Genomic DNA, 19,042 nt, shown 5'->3' on the forward strand with positions numbered 1-19,042 from the left:
AGAGTGCCCTGATTGGCCCACAAAGCGGATAAAGCTCTGTGATTTGTTCACTAAGCAGATAGAGCACTATGACTGGCCCACCATTATGAACCAATCACAGCTCTTTATGTGTTTGAAACCCCTCTAGAGAGCTTGTGATTGGCTAGCCAGAGTCCTGGTAGGAGCTGCTGAGGTTCCAATGGAGCGTGCCTAGACCATTCTTTGCAAAGCAAGAATTTGGTCTAGTTCACTAGGCTAGGCACCGTCTGCATCTAACGGCTTCAGCTTTAAGATATGATAAATGACCCTCACTTGTATAGCGCCTTACAGAGCCAGAGGACTCCAAAGCCCTTTACACTACAGTGTATCATTTATCCATACACACACGCATTCACACACTGATGATAATGAGCTCCAATGTAGCCACAGCTGCCCTTGGGCAAACAAACAGAGGCGAGGCTGCTGAGCACATGTACCACTGGTCCCCCCGACCACCACCAGCAGGTAAGGTGGGCTAAGTTTTTCCCAAGGACACAACAGCAGAATTCACTGCCGGGAGCCGAGATCAAGCCTTGCTGGACTACCCGCTCTACCTCCCGGGCTACTCTGCCCATAATCTATATCCAGACCAGCACACAAAAGATGAGCAAGTTCTCAATTAAAATTTCATCTCCTTACATTTTCTAATTTTGTGGAAGAAAAGAAGGAACTAAAGCCTCTTTTGGTGGATTTCTCACCGAGCTGAAAAGCCAGTGTGAATTTGTGTGAGCTGACATCTGTAATCAATCCTCAGGAGTGAGGATGGGGATTGATACCCTCTCGGCTGTGGTCCCCATGTGTCTGCAGCTCTCTCTCTTCGTCTGAGTGAGGAGAAAGTGCAAGCGAGAATAGGCTTGTCTGCTTGCCTTTTACAACAAATGAACAAGAGAGTGTGGCTTGTGAAGGAACAGAGGGAGAGCGCTGAAGATTGGTTTTGGGACGTGGAGGTGAGACAAGTGGCAAAAAGCACTTTGTGCACAAACGGCACTGCCTGTGTGTTGGAGTCATACATAAATTAGTTTGTTTCACTGCTGCTGGCAGCAGTCACATGTTTGTGTGTCTCTGTGTATGTGCGTGTGTGTGTGCAACACATTTATTTCCTTTTAACAGGTTGTGGTGCGTTTCCATGGATGTGTGCTGAGGTTGGTGTGAGCTGTCTATATGTGAAGCTGCATGCAAGTTTGTGCGTTCATCCAACAACACACCCATCCTAAGTGTTGCCTTGGCAACAGGCTGACTGAAGTAAATGAGTGTCCCGGCTATGCTGAGGGATTGTAGGAAAGCAATATGCCAGCGTTCCACCCCATTAGTTTGACAGACAGGCTGTTTGGCCTATAAGAGGTCAGTTGGCAAGGGCAGCTGTGTTTTTATTCCACAGGACAGACACCGGGATTGGTTTTACTCTAATGTCAATCTACTAGTGTGTGTGTGTGTGTGTGGGTGGGGGGGGGGTGCGTTGGGGGGTGCATGATTTTGGCCAGGTAAGCAATTATCACTTCACAGCCCAGCCCTCCCCCTCTCCCCTCTTTCCTGGGGTGAGTCGGTGCAGATTCTGTGAGAGATGACACTTAAACTGTTCGGCCGTCTGTTATCTGGCTGTTCACTGATCTGAAGAAGCCAAAACACTAATGATTTCTACTCACTTCCTTCATCCATCCATGCATTGTTCTCCTCTTGGACTGTCTGCTCAACATTTATCTCTTCCCTTTCTGTTTCCAGCATCTTTCTCTTCACCTGTCTTCTTTTTACACTCGATCTCCTCCCAAACTAATTTTTCTCCGTCCAGCTGTGCTGTCCAGCCTCCCATCTTGATTCCCTCCATGTGCCCGACTCTATCTCACCCATTATTTGCTTGTTTGTTGTTTGTCACCTCACATCGCTCCTTGCCTGGAAGACGTCCCTTTGCTGGGAGAAAATGTTGATGTGATATTTTTTATGGAAATGAAGGATAAATAATGAATTCTGTTCTTTTAATATGGAAATGAGTTTGACACTTCCTCTAAAAAGACTTTTTTTTCTGTGTCTTGTAATAGAAATTAAGCCCATGACTAATTCATTATTCTGTTGAGGTCTGTTGGTGGCATTAGTTGTTGCCAATTATGGCTGATTGTTGAGTTGTTTAGGTGTCTCATTTGCATATGATGGAGTCAGTGGAGTATGAACAACAAGTATCCTCTGACATCAGCTCGATGCATGTGTGGGCTTTGTCTGTGTTAGCCTAAAGTAAGAATACATCAAGAAAAACCATTTGATGTTAACATAATAGAAACATATGAGAAAATTAGAGAGTTTCTATTCAATTCACAGCAGTTATACATGATATTTAAAATCAGTCAAACAAACCTAATTGAGTGGCATCATTTCTGAGTTGCATAAATTCAGTAATTTGCTTAAAAACATAGATTTACACAAGTTTATGCTTCATGTTCTAAACTAGATTAAAAGATGTTTGACTTTGGATTAGAATGGTGTAACGTCCAGCAATGGTCAGTTTTAAGGTACTGTTTGACCATTCAACATCTGTTAAAAAAGGAGACACGAGACTGCATGTGTTCCCTTTAAATCAGCCTGTCTTCATCCCGCCAGCTAGCTCAGAGCCTGCAGCTCTGAACACAGATAACGAAACATCAACAATAACGTTTTCTCCTCAAGGTCCAATCTTTCAGGACTCTTCATGCCTCCATATAAGGAACACTCGCAGCCCAGATTTCCTAAATCAGATATGAACTTTTACAACTTATAAGCTTGATAATCATTAAATAAACATTTGTTTATTGCTACTTACAATAATTATAATATAATGAAATGTTTCATTAATCTGTGCTCAATGATTGAAGGTTGAAATGAATGTTATGTTGTGATTACAGTGATTGATTGCATGTTTATTTGACAAAGTCATCACCATTTGCACTCACAAGAACAAGTAAGGTAAAGTTAAAACCATGACACATAAATAGCTTGATAATAATCAACTTCATAGCTTAACGCAAACCATATTCTTTTACATCCAGAACTCAGCTCTCCTAGATACGGAAGTTCTGACTAACATCGCATTCACACATAGGTTCATACATCACATCTAGTTCCATCCATCACAGTAAATGCTTAGTTAACTTGTCAGGTCATAGTTAGTAAAATAAATTCTTACTTTTATAAACCTGACTCTTTTATGAATCAAAACAAAGTGTGTACAATTCCCTAATAAATAAAGAATCCTAGAATCTTCTGATAAACACAGTAAAGATCAAGTAGGGCTGATATTCTATATTAAGATAGAGTATCACTGCTTATTGGTCATAAGTAGAGGTAATATATATCGAGCTCTTAAAGCACCCAATTTACCAAACCCTACAATGGTCATCTTTCGTTTTTAAGATTATTCTTAATCTCAAGTCCCTCCATGAGCTGGAGTGTGCTAGGAGACTCTAAAATCCTCTAATGCTTGTTTTGAACTCACTGGTGACTGTAGAGAATCATTCTATGAATGTAGAGCACAAATATACTACAGAAACACTCCGAGAGTTTAGGTGATTGAAGAACACATCATTAAACCTGAATACTGTCACATCACGAATGTCTGAAACCAACTGACGGCCTTTCGTTTGTATCAGTGAGTGAATCAGTCTGCAGGTTTACACAGGATTTTCAGATGTTCTGGGGCAACAAAAAAATACCCTGATATATCCCAAAGAACTGGAAATCAGTGGAATGAGTTGCTGCCTCAGGTGGAGAGGTTTAAGGATCTTGGTGTCTTGTTTGCTAGTGGAAGCAGAACAGGGATGGAGTAACGGATGGGAGTTTATCTGCAGTAATGTGGGGTAAAATTAGAGATGTACTCCATAAAGAAAGGGCTGAGCCAAAAGGCTAAGCTCATGATCTACTGGTCTCTTTTTGTTCCATTTTTCACCAACAGATTTAGATAACGGTAGAGAGAACACGATTCTACATACAAAAAGATTAAATGAGCTCCCTCTGTAGGGTGCCCAGGCCCAGCCTCAGAGATGGCGATCAGGGCTTCATCATCCTGGGGATGGTCAGAGTAAAGCTGCTGCTTCTTTGCTTCCAGTCGGTAACAAGATGGTGCCTGTGCTTGGCTTAGCCGCGGTCACCGGCCACTTTTTCAAACTTTTCTCCACTAACCTCCTCTTTTCCACCTTGCTCCTGTCTGCGACCCTCTTCGGTAGTGCTGCCTGCTACCATCTCCTATGATCGCCAGACTCTTTTATCCCTCCGTTCGTTCATGATCGCCCAAGATGCACCGAAGACGTACCTCCCCGTTTGTTGTGGCGCAGTTTCTCCATCCAAGTTTTTTAAGGTCTGTTTATGCTCATTCTTCAGTGGTTTCTCGTCCTGTTCCCTCCATGAGTTGTTTTTATAAACACCGTGATCTAACCCTGCTAATTTACTTCCTCTTACTCCAGCCGTTTCTGTAGTTTCTGATTCCTCTACCTCACTCGGCATGGCTCTATTAAAAACCCGCTCTGTTAACAATAAGTCCTTCCTGCTCAATTATCTAATTCTCTCTGAAAACCTGGATTTTCTGTTTCTGACTGAAAATTGGCTGCAAACTGATCATTATTCTGGTCTGATTGAGCTCTGCCCGAGTTGTTATTCTTTTCTTAGCCAGCCCCGGGGTTCTGGTCATGGTGGAGGCCTAGCTGTTGTTTTCAGAGACCATCTTCCATGTAGCTCTACAACCTCTGGTCACTTTGCTTCCTTTTGTACTGCAGCTGATTAAAGTCGGGAGTAAGGACCCGTTCTACTGTGCTGTGGTCTATCGTCCACCTGGTCCAAACAGTTCTTTCCTTCAGGAGTTTAGAGACTTTCTATCCTCCACTGGGAAGCTGTCCAGACTGGTGATTGTTGGTGGCTTTAACATCCACGTTGATAATCCCTCAGACCACTTTGCCATGAGTTTCTCCAGCCTCATGGACTCCTTCAGCTTTACCCAGCATGTTTCTGGCTCCACACACACCAGGGGACACACTCTGGACCTTGGTTTTATCCTGGGTCTAAATGCTGACAGTGTTTGTCCTGAGGATGTTTATATTTCAGATCACCATTGCATTTTCTTTAACTTGTCAGTATTTTGCGTCCCCACATCCTGCTTGCCGTATGGTTAGTTCTCGTTTTCTTAATGAGAGCACAGCTAGCAATTTTTTCCGCTGCTTTTAATCCACCCTGTTCTTCTGATAATGACCCAGACTCATTAACTTCTCTGTTTAACGAGCACTGCCTCTCCATTCTGGACATTATCAGTCCTGTCAGAACCAGATCAGTTCCTGCAGTGAACCCTACTCCCTGGTTTAATGACAGCCTTCGCAGCCTGAAGCGCCATTGCAGAAAAATTGAGCGTTTGTGGAAGAAAACCCATCTCCACGTCTATCTGCTTCACCTAAAGGATCTTCTGACATCTTTCAACTCTGCAGTCAGCGATGCGAGGGTTTCCTATTTCTCCAACCTGGTGTCCCAGAGCAAAGGGAACCCCAAGGTGCTGTTTAACACCATCAGCAGCATCATCTCTCCTGCCTTTCCTACAGCCTCCATCCACTCTGTTGCAGACTGTGAGAACTTTCTGTCTTTCTTTGTAGACAAAGTCAATAAGGTTAGATCTAGCATCTCTCCTTCAGCCTTATCGCTGCCTCTCCTGACTCCAACCAGGCCCATCATCCTAGATAGCTTTGCTCCTGTTTCTTTGCCTGAGTTAACCAAACTAGTTAACTCTATGAAGACCTCTGCATGCCCCCTCCACATCTTACCCTCATCTTTGTTTAAAAGTGCTTTTCAGTCCATCGGTCCCAGCGTGCTCTCTATAATTAATTCTTCTCTGGTCTCTGGTCAGGTCCCTGCTTACTTTAAGAATGCTGTAATCCACCCGCTTCTTAAAAAACAGAGTCTTTACACCTATCTCCATAGCAGCTTCAGACCCATCTCTAAACTTCCGTTCATCTCCAAGATCTTGGAAAAGGTTGTGGCTAAACAACTCACAGCTGCTCTTTATGAACATAACATCTATGATAGCTTCCAGTCAGGTTTTCGTAGAGCTCATTCTACTGAAACAGCTCTTCTTAGGGTCTCTAATGACCTTCTGACTCACAGTGATGCAGGGCACTGTTCTGTTCTGGTCCTGCTGGACCTGACTGCAGCCTTTGACACTGTTGACCATCACCTGCTACTGGAGAGGCTGAGAGACTGGGTAGGCCTATCAGGATCTGCTCTGGAGTGGTTCTCCTCTTATCTTTCTGAGCGTTCCTTTTCTGTGGCCGTCTCTAAGTTTTGGTCCTCCACCACCTCTCTTACCCATGGTGTCCCACAAGGTTCTGTGCTGGGGCCTCTGCTCTTCCTCCTCTATCTGCTTCCTCTTCAGCACATCCTGAGCTCCTTCAAAGGAATCTCCTACCATCTTTATGTAGATCACATCCAACTGTACATCTCTTTTAAGCCCCATGAGATGTCTAAGCTGCAGCTGTTACACACCTGCTTAGACTCTATCAAAACCTGGATAGCTGGGAGCTTTCTACAGCTGAATGAAGATGAGACTGAGATCCTCATCTGTGCCCCAGACAAGCTGGTTCCCAAAGTCAGACACTTGGTCAGCTTGCCTCTCACACCAAACCTTCTGTCAGGAATCCTGGTGTGACCTTTGACCCAGTTCTCACCCTGGATTCTCATGTCAATGCTCTTGTTCGCTCTTCCTTCTTCCATCTCAGGAACATTGCTAAGCTGAGTCCCATTCTGTCCCGCTCTGAACTTGAGACAGTAATCTACACCTTCTTCTCCTCACGCTTAGACTACTGTAACTCTCTTTTCACATGTCTGAGCAGAACCTCCCTGAACCGTCTACAGGTGGTTCAGAACTCCTGTGCTCGGCTTCTGACCAAGTCTTCCAAATACACCCACATCACCCCGCTTCTCCTCCAGCTTCATTGGTTGCCAGTCAACTTCGGGGTTCATTTCAAGATCCTGGTTCTGGTCTATAGGGCCTTACATGGACAAGCACCGTCTTACATTGGTGATCTTCTTAGTCCCTACACCCCCAACAGGTCCCTGAGGTCCAGTGATCAAAGCCTACTGGTTGTGCAGCGCACCAGGCTAAAGACCAAAGGTGACAGATCATTTGCTGCTGTGGTCCCCAGACTCTGGAACTCTCTCCCCCTGAGCCTGAGATCAGTGGACTCAGTGGTCTCCTTTAAAAGCAGCTGAAAACTTACTTGTTCAAGCTGGCTTTTGTGTGACCTTCATCACCCTCTCCTTGTTCTGCTCTCCCTACCTATTCCACCTTCCTCAGGATCCACTGATTTCCCTCTTTCCTATTCCCTCTCTCTTTCTTTACATTTTAATCACAACTGTCGATTTTTTGCTCATTTTCAAAATATTTTTTATAATTTTCTAAATAATTTTTAATATTTTTACATTTTTGTTTTTGTGAAGCGCCTCGTGATTTTTATCTTGAGAGGCGCTATAGAAATGGAATTTTCTTCTTCTTCTTTCTTCTTCTTCTTCTTCTTCTTCTTCTTCTTCTTCTTCTTCTTCTTCTTCTTCTTCTTTTTCTTCTTCTTCTTCTTCTTCTTCTTCTTCTTCTTCTTCGCATTGAGAGGAGTCCACCGAGGTGGTTCAGGAATCCGTTAAGGACGCCTGCTGGTTGCCTCCCTCTGGAGGTTTCTGGACGCCTCCAAAGCAAAAGAGATTTCATGAATATCTTGATGGGGGGATTATATATCTTATTTGGAATGAAAATGTCTCATCACTCAGAGGGAGCAGGATAATGTTGCTGGGAAGGTAGACTTTTCAGCTTTCTCCCTGGACTTAGTGTTCATGCAACCTGACTTCAACCCACCATATCACACATGTGCATCTTTTCCAACAGCACGGGCCTAAATTTTCCTTAGCTCAGCTCAGGACCAAGCCAAGGAGCAGGTCCAAAAAAAAAACGTCAGCTCAGTGCAAAGAGCTCACAGATAACGCAAATGTAAACACCATTAATTTACCAGGGTCAGACTAAGTTGACCCAGATGTAAATGTGATGTTACAGTGTACCAAGCTGTACCAAGAACATGACATCTACGACTGTCATCACTGGTTGGCCAAGATGTGCCATCACTGGTTGATCCAGAGCTTTCTGCCTTCTGCATCACTGCCCTGCCCACAGCTCTTTCCATTGGGCTCAAGAGGTTGTCTAGTAAACGGAGAGTTGTAGATTCCAGCTCCTGGCAGAGAATGCTGCTGTTGTGTCCTTGGGCAAGACACTTAACCTCCATTGCCTGCTGGTGGTGGTCAGACGGACTGGTGACCAGTGTTCAGCAGCCTCACCCCTTCGTTCGTTCATGTTTTAGGGAGCCTTTTCTCCGTGGCTGCTGACCGGAGTTCCGATTATCCTGTTTGTGAATAAAATAAATTCAAGTGCCTGTGGGACAATTGAGACATCTCTAGCTCTTTAGATAGATAGATAGATAGATAGATAGATAGATAGATAGATAGATAGATAGATAGATAGATAGATAGATAGATAGATATATAGATAGATAGATAGATAGATAGATAGATAGATAGATAGATAGATAGATAGATAGATAGATAGATAGATAGATAGATAGATAGATGGATGGATGGATGGATGGATGGATGATGGATGGATGGACGGACGGACGGACGGACGGACGGACGGACGGACGGACGGACGGACGGACATTTTTACGGACTCAAGGTCCAGTTTACATTAAAAATTGTTAGAAATACAGTATAAAAATTATCCATGTAAAACACATAACAATATAAACTAGCATGTGTGTTTATCACAGCTGTGCCAGTGTTTCTATAGCTCAGACTGATACAGAATGGGCCCTAAGGTTAATGTTTGACAAGACTCAATACTTTTCATGCATTTAATCTGCTGATAAGTTTATTTATATAATTTCTCAAGACAGCTTAAAGGGAGTAAATTTGTTAATTTTTTATAGGAGGAAAAATATTGAGATATATGTTGTATGTGGGAAATTAGCTAAAAGATATCGCAATATAAGTTTTAGACCATATCACCGAGCCCTTCCTGCCTCAGTCAGTGTGCTCCAGGTCAGCTATGACTACAGTGTAGCCCATCCCCATCAGTGCGTGAAGAGATGAATGATACACTGTAGTGTAAAGCACTTTGGAGTCCTCTGACTCTGAGAGGCACTATACAAGTATGGGTCATTTATCACTATCATTTCCGGGTTAAGAGTCTGACAAAAAGCCACCATCTGAGCAGAATGTTCCACTTGGCAGACGTTGTTGTGCTGTTTTGTGTTTTTGTGTCACTGTAACGGCTGGTGGCCTTTAGCTTTGGTACTATGGACAGCACCGCTCCTTCATCAAGGCCCATCAGCACCATGGACAGCTCCCAGCTCCTTGTCTCCTTAGGTAACTTCTGCTCCATTAAAAGACAATTGTTTATTTATTAAGAGCAGAGAAGTGTTTGAGTTTCTTAAATCACTTTTAGTTGGTTTGGGTAGCCTGGAGTATGCTTGTCCAGGTGTTTTTGGTTCAGTCCCATTTAGATTTACTTAATCCTACTTGAGACTGGGTTTTTGTTTTGTTTATTAAGCAGTTCCTCTTCCTGCTAAACCTGTTGTCTGTGTTAATTAAACAAATCTTTATTTTTTATGCCAAAAAACACTGACTTTTCTTATGTTACCCTGCTTTCTCACCCTCCACCATCACGGGTTAGTCACATACAGATCACCTCACACTACTTTTGTGCCAGGTTAATATTGCAGGTACCATGGATGACATACACCCCCTTGTGCACTACGACAATCGCACCCACTAATGCCGTAACTTGGTTAGACTCAGAAAAGCAAACCGAGTCAAGTTTAGCTGAACCGATCCGTGATCTGCCAGGTTAAGGGGGCAATACTCACCAACACAACTCTGTGACTACCCCTATAGCCAGACACATCAACATAATGCAAAGATTAATGATAAATGGCCCGCACTTTCATAGCACTCTTCAGAGTCAGAGGACTCCAAGTGCTTTACACTACACTGTATCATTCATCCATTCACACACACATTCACACACTGATGATGATGAGCTACAATGTAGCCACAGCTGCCCTGGGGTGCACTGATGGAAGCGAGGCTGCCGGGCACAGGGGCCACCGGTCCCTCCCACCAACAGCAGCAGCAAGCAAGGTGGGTTGTGTCTTGCCCAAGGACACAACAACAGAATTCCCTCTGCGGACCCAGGATCAAACCTGCAACCTTCCGATTACTGGACAACCTGCTCTACCTCCTGTGCTACTGCTGTGTCAAAGAGTGATTAGCTCTAACAGTCCTTGAAATTACATGACACCAGAAAAAGGCATCTCTTGAAATTGTTATGTAAACCCGCAGGGAGAAAAACAGTTTTAAGGTACGTCCACATGTTTTGCCATAACTACAAGTTCATAATCTAGAGAATATTGCTGTGTCAACCATACATATGAACAATACTACAAACTGTAAAGAAGATAAACTCAAACATATTTCAAAATATCAGTTTGGCAAAAGCTTTTAAGTAACAGGCAGCAAGCTAGAAATCCACCATAAAGGTCAGCTACGTCCTGTTATGCACCCAAAATCTAGCAACATTTTCCTCTAACCGTTTATTAAAAAAATACATGTTATATAGTATGTATACTATTTATTATAGTGTAAAACACAGAATGTAGTGTTTTAATTGTAAAATGTCATGAAGATTTTTCTAGCTGATTAGATTTAGTATTTTGACCTCCAAGTGGGTGTTAAAAATGATGTGTTAAAGATTTAGTCAGTACCAGAGGATTTATCTCTTTTATCTGTTTTATTTTATACATTTATTTATTTATTTTTTGTGTGTATTGAGTCAAAGTGTGATTTGAAGACTGGAGTCCAGGTAGTACCTCAGACTTGTTATTGCTCTTCTTGACCCATTTCTCCTAGCTTTTTGTGGTTGTGGCATTTGGTTGGCCACGGTGGTTGCTGTTGTTGGGGAGTGCCGTTCCCATGGTGATGACATGCTTGGTCCAAAACAGTGTTTAGGTAGGTGGAAACCTGCTGAGTCAAAGCAGCGTCCACAAAGATTGCTAGGGCCCGATGTTCCTGAGCAGTGCAATGCTTTTGAAGAAAGTGACTAATTGATTGTGTCTACTGTTTTATTGTTGTGTCTGATCTGTGTTTAACTTCCACCTATGGGTGACTTTGCAAATGTACTGTCATTTTTTCCCCTCATTTTCCTTTCATTTCAGTCAGTTAAATATTTTATGAGGAGAAATGGATTTTAATTTAGTCTTTGTAGCTTTTGCAGCCTGAGCAGATGGGCTTCCTAGTTACTGTTCGGTAGAAATAACAGATAATATTGATGTTCTCGGTCGCAGGGTGACCTTGAGCGCTAATACACCTGCATATATTCCTGCAGTGAAAGAGCATGGCTGGTGCAGCTTTACTTCAAACACATCTTTCATTTGCACTCCCCTCCGCTCATGACTTCTCTCTTCATATTTCTGGCTGCATTGAAGTGACAGAACAGTGTCTCAATCTACTCAGTGGTGTGCTGTACTCCTGCTGGGCTATTACACCAACTCCCACAGAGTCAGAAGTTGCCACTGCCTAGAGAAAAAGCTAGCATGGTCTGTCTTCAGTGAACGCAGTGAGATGATAGCTTCTTTGCATTAGAGAGGTGGGAGTCAGGAACAGGGCTGATTGGCTCTATGAGTATTTATTAACTGTACTGGAACATTTCAGGCTGTGTTCAGAGAGAGAGAGTGAGAGCAACATTTATTCTCATCTGAGTTCTGTATAAGAACCTCAAAGCCTCTTTCAGCTAAATGCACACAGGATGATTCACATGAAAGCAAATATGGTGACTGCGGACTCAAAATGACCTCATTTGCAGCTAAATGGACAGGATGTGTTGGCTGCAGTTTGCAGATGAAATTAAAAAATCATCAGGAACACGGCTGCAATGTCTGCTCGTGTCCCACATGAGAGACCGACATGATGATCCCTGTTGCAGAAATGATTTCATTTAAATTGAGTATGCTGGCCATAACCTCAGAGTGCTTCCCAGGAGATGAGACAGCATCTCTTTGTGATCTTTATGCCGTTTTTATGGTGATTTTGTTACTCTTGTTGGTCGTTGGGCATCTTTGTGTAGATGCACCATTGGATCTCAGACAAATAAAGTTCACTCCACACATTGACTTTAGATTAGATAATTAATGCCCCTTCCACACCTGCAACACATCCTCGCTGTAACACATTATCACCACTTTGGACAGTAAGCCTTTACACGCTGCAAACTTTTAATCAAATTAGACGTCACCATATGATTTTATCATGATACCATATGAGGTCAGAAACGAACCAACTGTTTTCAGTCAAGCCATCCCTCTCCTAAACCGTAACTATAGGGGTTGATGTTTCATGACGGTTTCTAATGAGGACTTAATGCATATTGGGTGGGTAGAGGAGGGTGGGAAGGTCGGCAGTTAGGTTGGATTTTGATAGACGAGATGGTAGAAATTTAATTCAACCTACAGGAGTGATTCACAATTTCATCAGAATCCACAGTTTTAAGATACAAAAGAATGCAAATAGATAAAATCAGAATAAACAATTTAAGCAGTCTGGTGCAAACAGAATATAAAGATTTGAGTGTATAGTTCAGCATAGATCTGAACATTGACGCCAGCACTTTACCCCATAGTGGAGTGAACTGCTCCGCAGCATGGTGGAGAACATTTCCTTGGTGTGGATCAGGACATTACCAGCAGCCCATTGCCAAAGTTGCCCTTCTGTCTGAAACAGAAGATGCAGTGGATTGTCAGCGTTTGTAGGGAACCTGCTCAGCATTTGTTGATCTGCCACAGATGTCAGGCTGTACAGCTTCATGCCCACACCAAAGCCTCTTTTCCTCAACAGTTTATGAAGACATGGGAAATATTTTGTGTGTGCAAAGGAGAGCATTTGTACAACAGTCTGAACGAGCATCTGCAGCAGTTTTTTTGCAGAGGTGTAAGGATGTCAGCCTTCAAAGGATGTGCAGTTGGCTCTGTCCTCTTCTTAACATGCATCGGTTTTGGCCCTCCTAATTAAAGGATCATCTGATTGCATTCCCCGTTGTATGTGAGTCTAAATCTCCACGCTGGCTGTGGCAGGACACTGAGTTGTATTGCATAAGTTCTTGAAGCCAAAACTCATAATTGTACTGACTGACCAAAACAGCAAAGATATGGTTTTGTTGGAGGGACAACTTGACATAGAGCTGTTGGAAAATGATCAGTCTTAAAGATAGGGGAAGTAATCCTGGAAAAAACTGTTGATGCAAGCTACATTTTCTTTTTTCAGGCCAGCCTTCCTAAGCCATGTCTCCAGAATTCAGGACGATTCCAAACCCAACAGATACTGTCAAACAACAGTAAAAAGTTCATGTTATCTTACTTTTTCAGCCCATTGTTGGCATCTTTTATGCCATAATGTCTAATGTAATGTATCTATGTGCCTGCTAGACTTCTGAAGGACTCGTCATAGTCCGGTGTCAGTCAGGAGGTCTCTGGAAAGCTTAAGAAAGAGAAGCCTCTGGGAGCAAGATTGAAGATCCCCTGGGGGATGGGCTTATTACACCATATGCCTAATCATCTCTGCCCCTGCTATCTAAAACAGGCGTGGGCATCAAGGGCAGCAGGAGTCCATCTGATTAGATGACATTTGTATGCAGAACATTAATGCTTGGCACTTAAAATACAATCATCTATCATTTATCAGAAACCAGTCCTTTGCAATACTGATAATGCACATACTGACACTGCAGTAGTGATACATTTTTTATATATTCTGCTGCCCTATCCCCAGCTGAGGAGCTTCCAAATATTCAGAGAATATTCACAGATAGTGTGAGTGATCTCCTTTACATGGTCATGAACTTGATTCTGTGTAGCCCTGCACTGCGGGGCATTGTCAGAGCGCGCAGAGAAATGAACCCTGTGTGTTCTGACATTTCCAACAGTCTGCTTCAAGCACCACCAGTCAGTGAAGTGGAGCCATCTTTGTTGACTGTCACCACAAATAAAATCTGCCTGAATTTTATGAAGAGAGAAAAAAAAAATGGATAACGCTGCACCTGGAAACAAGGATTCTCTGGGGATTTTGATCTTGAGTGTATCACGTAGCGTCGCAGAGGATGAGACGTTATAGATTCTGGTCGAGTGGAACCCCATCATTATCTCAGTGTAAGCCAATCACCTCAGTGCCAGAGTGCCTAATCAGACTCCAGAACAGTCCTCTGGCCTTGATGTAAGGACAGCCAGTCATCAGGATACACAAACAATACAACAATCAGGCGTTGTGAACATGCAGGTGTCTGTAATTTTACATCTTTTTTATGCTCAAATGGCCTTGCAAAATGTCAACAAGCATTAGACAGTGTTGGTTGCATCCAGTTGTGTGTGTGTGTGTGTGTGTGTGTGTGTGTGAGTGTGTGTGTGTGTGTGTGTGTGTGTGTGTGTGTGTGTGCGTGTGTGTGTGTGTGTGCGTGCGTGCGTGCGTGCGTGCGTGCGTGCGTGCGTGTGTGTGTGTGTGTGTGTGTGTAGGATTGTCACACGCATGTATCACCACAATCTGTTTCTTTTTCAAACTTTTGACTGTTATTGCATGTTGCCTTGTGTTCCTTCAGACAGTTTTTTCTCACATCTGCTGCTCTCTCTTTGTCTCCTCATCTCCTCCTCCTCCTCTTCAGCTCCCCCCCTCATCACATTTGTTATCTATATCAGAGTTGCGTTGCTCCAACGTTCGCGTGTGCTGTTTGTGTGTCGCCTTAAGAAATTACACACTTGACTTGCACCTAGAAATACAAAGAAAACTCAGCCTGAACAGAAGCGCACATGCCTCGGCATCACTGCACATCTAGGCTTGTTTTGGTGGACCCCGAGGAGGTAGCTGGTGTTCAGAGCTCGTCTGTCACGCCCTCGCACTCGTGTTTCGCTCACAGTGAAGCCCAGTTTGACATGGCACAGCATGACACGGCACACCACAGCTCAGCACCGCATGCAGTATGCCAACTTAACACAATAACGTTCAGATAACATCAGACCCCTGCCTGGAGCCACTCTCTCTCACCGCTGTAACAGCTGGTCTGTATACAGTCAGACAGAGACAGGCACCGCAGGCCGACACGCTGAGCTGAGACATATGGATGGGTGTTATGGTTCTATTTTCACCAAGTGCTGATAAGTCTCACGGTGCCGAGACAGACCCGTCTCCTGACAGATGTGTTTTATTCTGAGCTAATTATAAACTTTTACACCAAACTCCAGCATGATCTCGGTTATCTTTCAACACAAAAAGCAGCTCCTTGATCTTACGACCAAACAGAAGCTATGATGGTTCACATTCTAAAAATCTGATGTAATAATGTTGCAATAATTAACCTTTCTCCATTTTGTTCTCTGAGAATTCATTTCTTTGGTTTTGCATTATGAAATATGGGATAATAACCATTCATGGCAGAAAAATGTATTTGTTTTGTTAGGAATATTTCACATACATGGAGAGAACATGCAAACACCACAGACAAAGGTTGCATCTAGGATGTGAACTAGCATACCTAATTCCATTATAATAGTTCAGAAGGAATATGGGTTTAATTTGAAAATGTATATGTATATAAAAAATAAAAGCGTAAATCAATTTTAACAATAGGTGTTAGGAAAAGACAAGTTTAACCTGTAAGGATGTGTTTTGAGGTAGAACCCCGTTGCCTATCCATTATGTAAATCCTTCATTTCTAAGAAGTTCAGCACTAAAAGGTTGACTTCAGTAAAAGTGAGTAATAAAATGCATTACATGGAAATACAAGATTCTTTAAACTTTCACATTTTAGAGTAAACAGGTTTAGTTTAACTTCATTTGCATTTGCCTTTATTGCTTTTACTTTGTGCGTGATTACAAATAGTTTATGATTTTGGTTAAATGCTAATAAAGTGGTAATTTATTCACTTTTGTTTCCAATTGCCCTTGACATTTTCATAATGTAGCCAAACTACCATCTCTCCTTTGCTTTAATCAAACATTTTAAAAATCATTATTCTAAAAATGTTTGTTCTTTATGACGCAAAAGTTGAGATTTTTTATTGTTATCATTAAATACTTATAAAAATAAAAACATTTGCTTTTGAGCTCTACTGGCCTGTTTTAAATATATTTAAAAAATTCAATAAAAATACCACAATTTTCCTCATTGTTCAAGGACATTATTTCCAGTCTCTTTCATCCCTCAACTTCCTTTCATTTCTCCTCCGTCAAGCACTCAATACACCTCAAACATTTTACACACTCTTTATTAAAACAATAATATGTAACACGGTTACAAAAATGTTTTATGGTTCAGTAGCTCTGTAAGAAAAACCTAAATGATCATCAGCCAGCCACTTGAATGAACGCCTCCAGTATCTCAGCTGATACTAGCAAAAAGTTTCCAGAAATTGATTCTTTTCTGTAAATGTTTAAATAAATGCAGTTATACTGTGGTTAAAATCTACTTTGTTAGTCTTTATTACTGCAATACTGTTAATAATCAAGATGCCCGTCTAAGGAGTGAATGAGTAAATTTGTCTGACTGCAAGAGAGGCTAATTTTGCCAGAAAAGCGGTGGCTGGAAAAGCTGCAAAGTGGATTTTGCTGCATCATTGCCCTCCAGGAGATGAACACAGTCACCATCTTTAGATGTGCTAGCAATTAAAGGTAGATGCACTTTTCTGAATATATGTAGATGTATGTAAATTCAATTAATAATGATCAATTGACCAAAAAGTCAGATCAGCTGAGTGTTTAATAGTGCATTAAATCAGGTAATTAACCAAGGCAGTGCTACTGAAATCCATTCAGTAGGCTGACGCTCAGAAGAGGCAGATGCTCCGACAGGAAATCCGGCCATTCAAACAAACACCGACATTATCCAGCTCCATTTAGCACTAAGCTCTGACTCCAGTAAATGTGTCTGCTGGACGTGAAAAAACATTTTAGCCCCCTGTAAGCAATAAGATTTTAGGGGGATTCACATAAGTAGGACAACTCCCTAAATCTCTTGTCGTGTCTGTTCCAGTGGATGGAGCCATCCACCGAGCCGCTGGTCCCCTGCTCAAAAAGGAGTGCGCTTCCCTCAACGGCTGCGAGACGGGAGAGGCCAAGATCACCTGCGGCTACGGCCTCCCAGCAAAGTGTGAGTGTAAAGTGTGACCGTGTTTGTGTAACTCTTGGGTACTCGAGCGAGGCTGCTCTGTGTGGTGCTGCTGGACTGCCTCCAGGTGTGAATGTGTGCGGAAAAGTCTGACAATGATAGAAGGTGCTGCAGGAGAAAAGAGCCATCTGTGCAAGAGGATGTGAGATAAAACAAGGGTCTAAAGGTATTGTCTTTAGTAGAATTAAAGACGTTTCTGTTGTTTCAATACAGAAAATGGTTTTGTTCCTTCTCCAGAATCTCACTGTTATGTGTCGGCTTTTCTTTCTCTCTGTAGGACTAGATCAGTTTTCCATTTTGGCACCAGCAGCATCTACCATAATGACATGCCATGTCTTCCATTTATAGCAAAGTAAATGGCACTCAGTTATTAAGTGACACTTTGCTGCAGCAACGTATAAAATTATGCATCTGAAGAGTCAACATTTGTAGAAAATGTTTTCCGGGTATCTCTTCTAGCAGAAATATCTCCTTAAAATTGTGTTCTTTAAGGGTAGAACGCCAAGATTAAATATTATTGGAAATAAATACAAGTGACTGCATAAATGTATTAACTAGGAGAATTGGTATTCACATTGACTTTATGAAGGACTCTCTTATATTTAGTCAATCCCTAAAACTGAAAGGGTTTTGTTTTAGAATATCCAGATTTACCAGCGAAAAACCACTAAAATGATGTCATTCATCATCATTTTAATCATTAAGGTTTTAGTTTATTCATGTGGAGCATATTTATTACGATCTTTAACAGCCTGACGTGACGTTTACCTGGCCAATGGTCAGATATATATTAGATTTATACAAAATTAAGCTCAGAAAATAAGCAAATTATCTCATCTGATCATTTTCCAGGGGAGGAAACCAGCTAAACTACTGACTTCCAATCTGAAACCTTGTCCTACAACTTCTAATCACCTAGTAATAAAACACAACTCTTTAGAGCATTTGACATCATGGTTTTTCACAACTTTGCAGGATGATATTGTAATAACACATGCATACAATACTATATAGCATCGTATCTAACATATACTTGTTTTCCTAGGAGTTTGTTTTTAATAAGAGTTAATAAACTCATCTAAAAGTGCAAAAAATAAGCAGAATGCTGATTAAAGTGTAGAACTAATCAGAGTAATAAAAGTGCACCTAAAGCTGCTGTGTTTGACAGACTCTTTCTCTAGACTGTTGTAAATATTTGATGCTGAACACATAAAATGGAAACAGCCTGAGAGAACAGTCATGTTCATATATCATGTTCAGTTAAATGGAGTCTCTCAGAAGTTCTGGACGATAAAGACAGAAAAAAATCCTTTAAACCAATAAAAAATGTTTTATTTATCAAAGCAAATAATCACCCTGCAAGTTTAGATCAGTTAAAAGTAATGGATGTGTTGTTTTTTCCAGAGTGTGGAAGAATAGAATAGAATAGAATAGAATAGAATGCCTTTATTGTCACTATACAGGTGTAAAGTGAGATACAGAGCATCTCCTACAAACAAACTGGGGGTGGGGGTGGGGGTGGGGGGGGGGGGGGGGGGTACAGTTCTGCAGCGCTACGTACATATGGACAGTAATGTTATGTATATACAATTATTGCACATGGAATTTGGTATCAATAGATAGTGGTGGTCAATGGAGGAAGTGGGGGGCTGTGTTATCGGTGCATGTGTGAGTTCAGGGTGGTTATTGCTTTGGGGAAGAAACTGTTTTTGAGTCTGTGGGTTTTTGTATTAATGCACCTGTAGCGCTTCCCTGAGGGAAGCAGTCTGAACATGTTGAAGCCAGGGTGGGAGC

At 42.1% G+C, this 19,042-nt stretch overlaps 1 protein-coding gene across 1 annotated transcript in view; it reads left to right on the forward strand.

Annotated features, from left to right (window-relative positions):
- Window positions 1-19,042, forward strand: part of macrod1 (mono-ADP ribosylhydrolase 1) — a 273,972-nt gene that overhangs the window by 178,796 nt on the left and 76,134 nt on the right. Inside the window, exon 6 of the mRNA XM_054739144.2 lies at window positions 17,114-17,230. Within this exon, the coding sequence (XP_054595119.2) occupies window positions 17,114-17,230 (117 nt within the window). The remainder of the gene's footprint in view (window positions 1-17,113; window positions 17,231-19,042) is intronic.

This window comes from Nothobranchius furzeri, chromosome 1, assembly GCF_043380555.1.
Source record: "Nothobranchius furzeri strain GRZ-AD chromosome 1, NfurGRZ-RIMD1, whole genome shotgun sequence".
Lineage (NCBI taxonomy): Eukaryota > Metazoa > Chordata > Actinopteri > Cyprinodontiformes > Nothobranchiidae > Nothobranchius > Nothobranchius furzeri.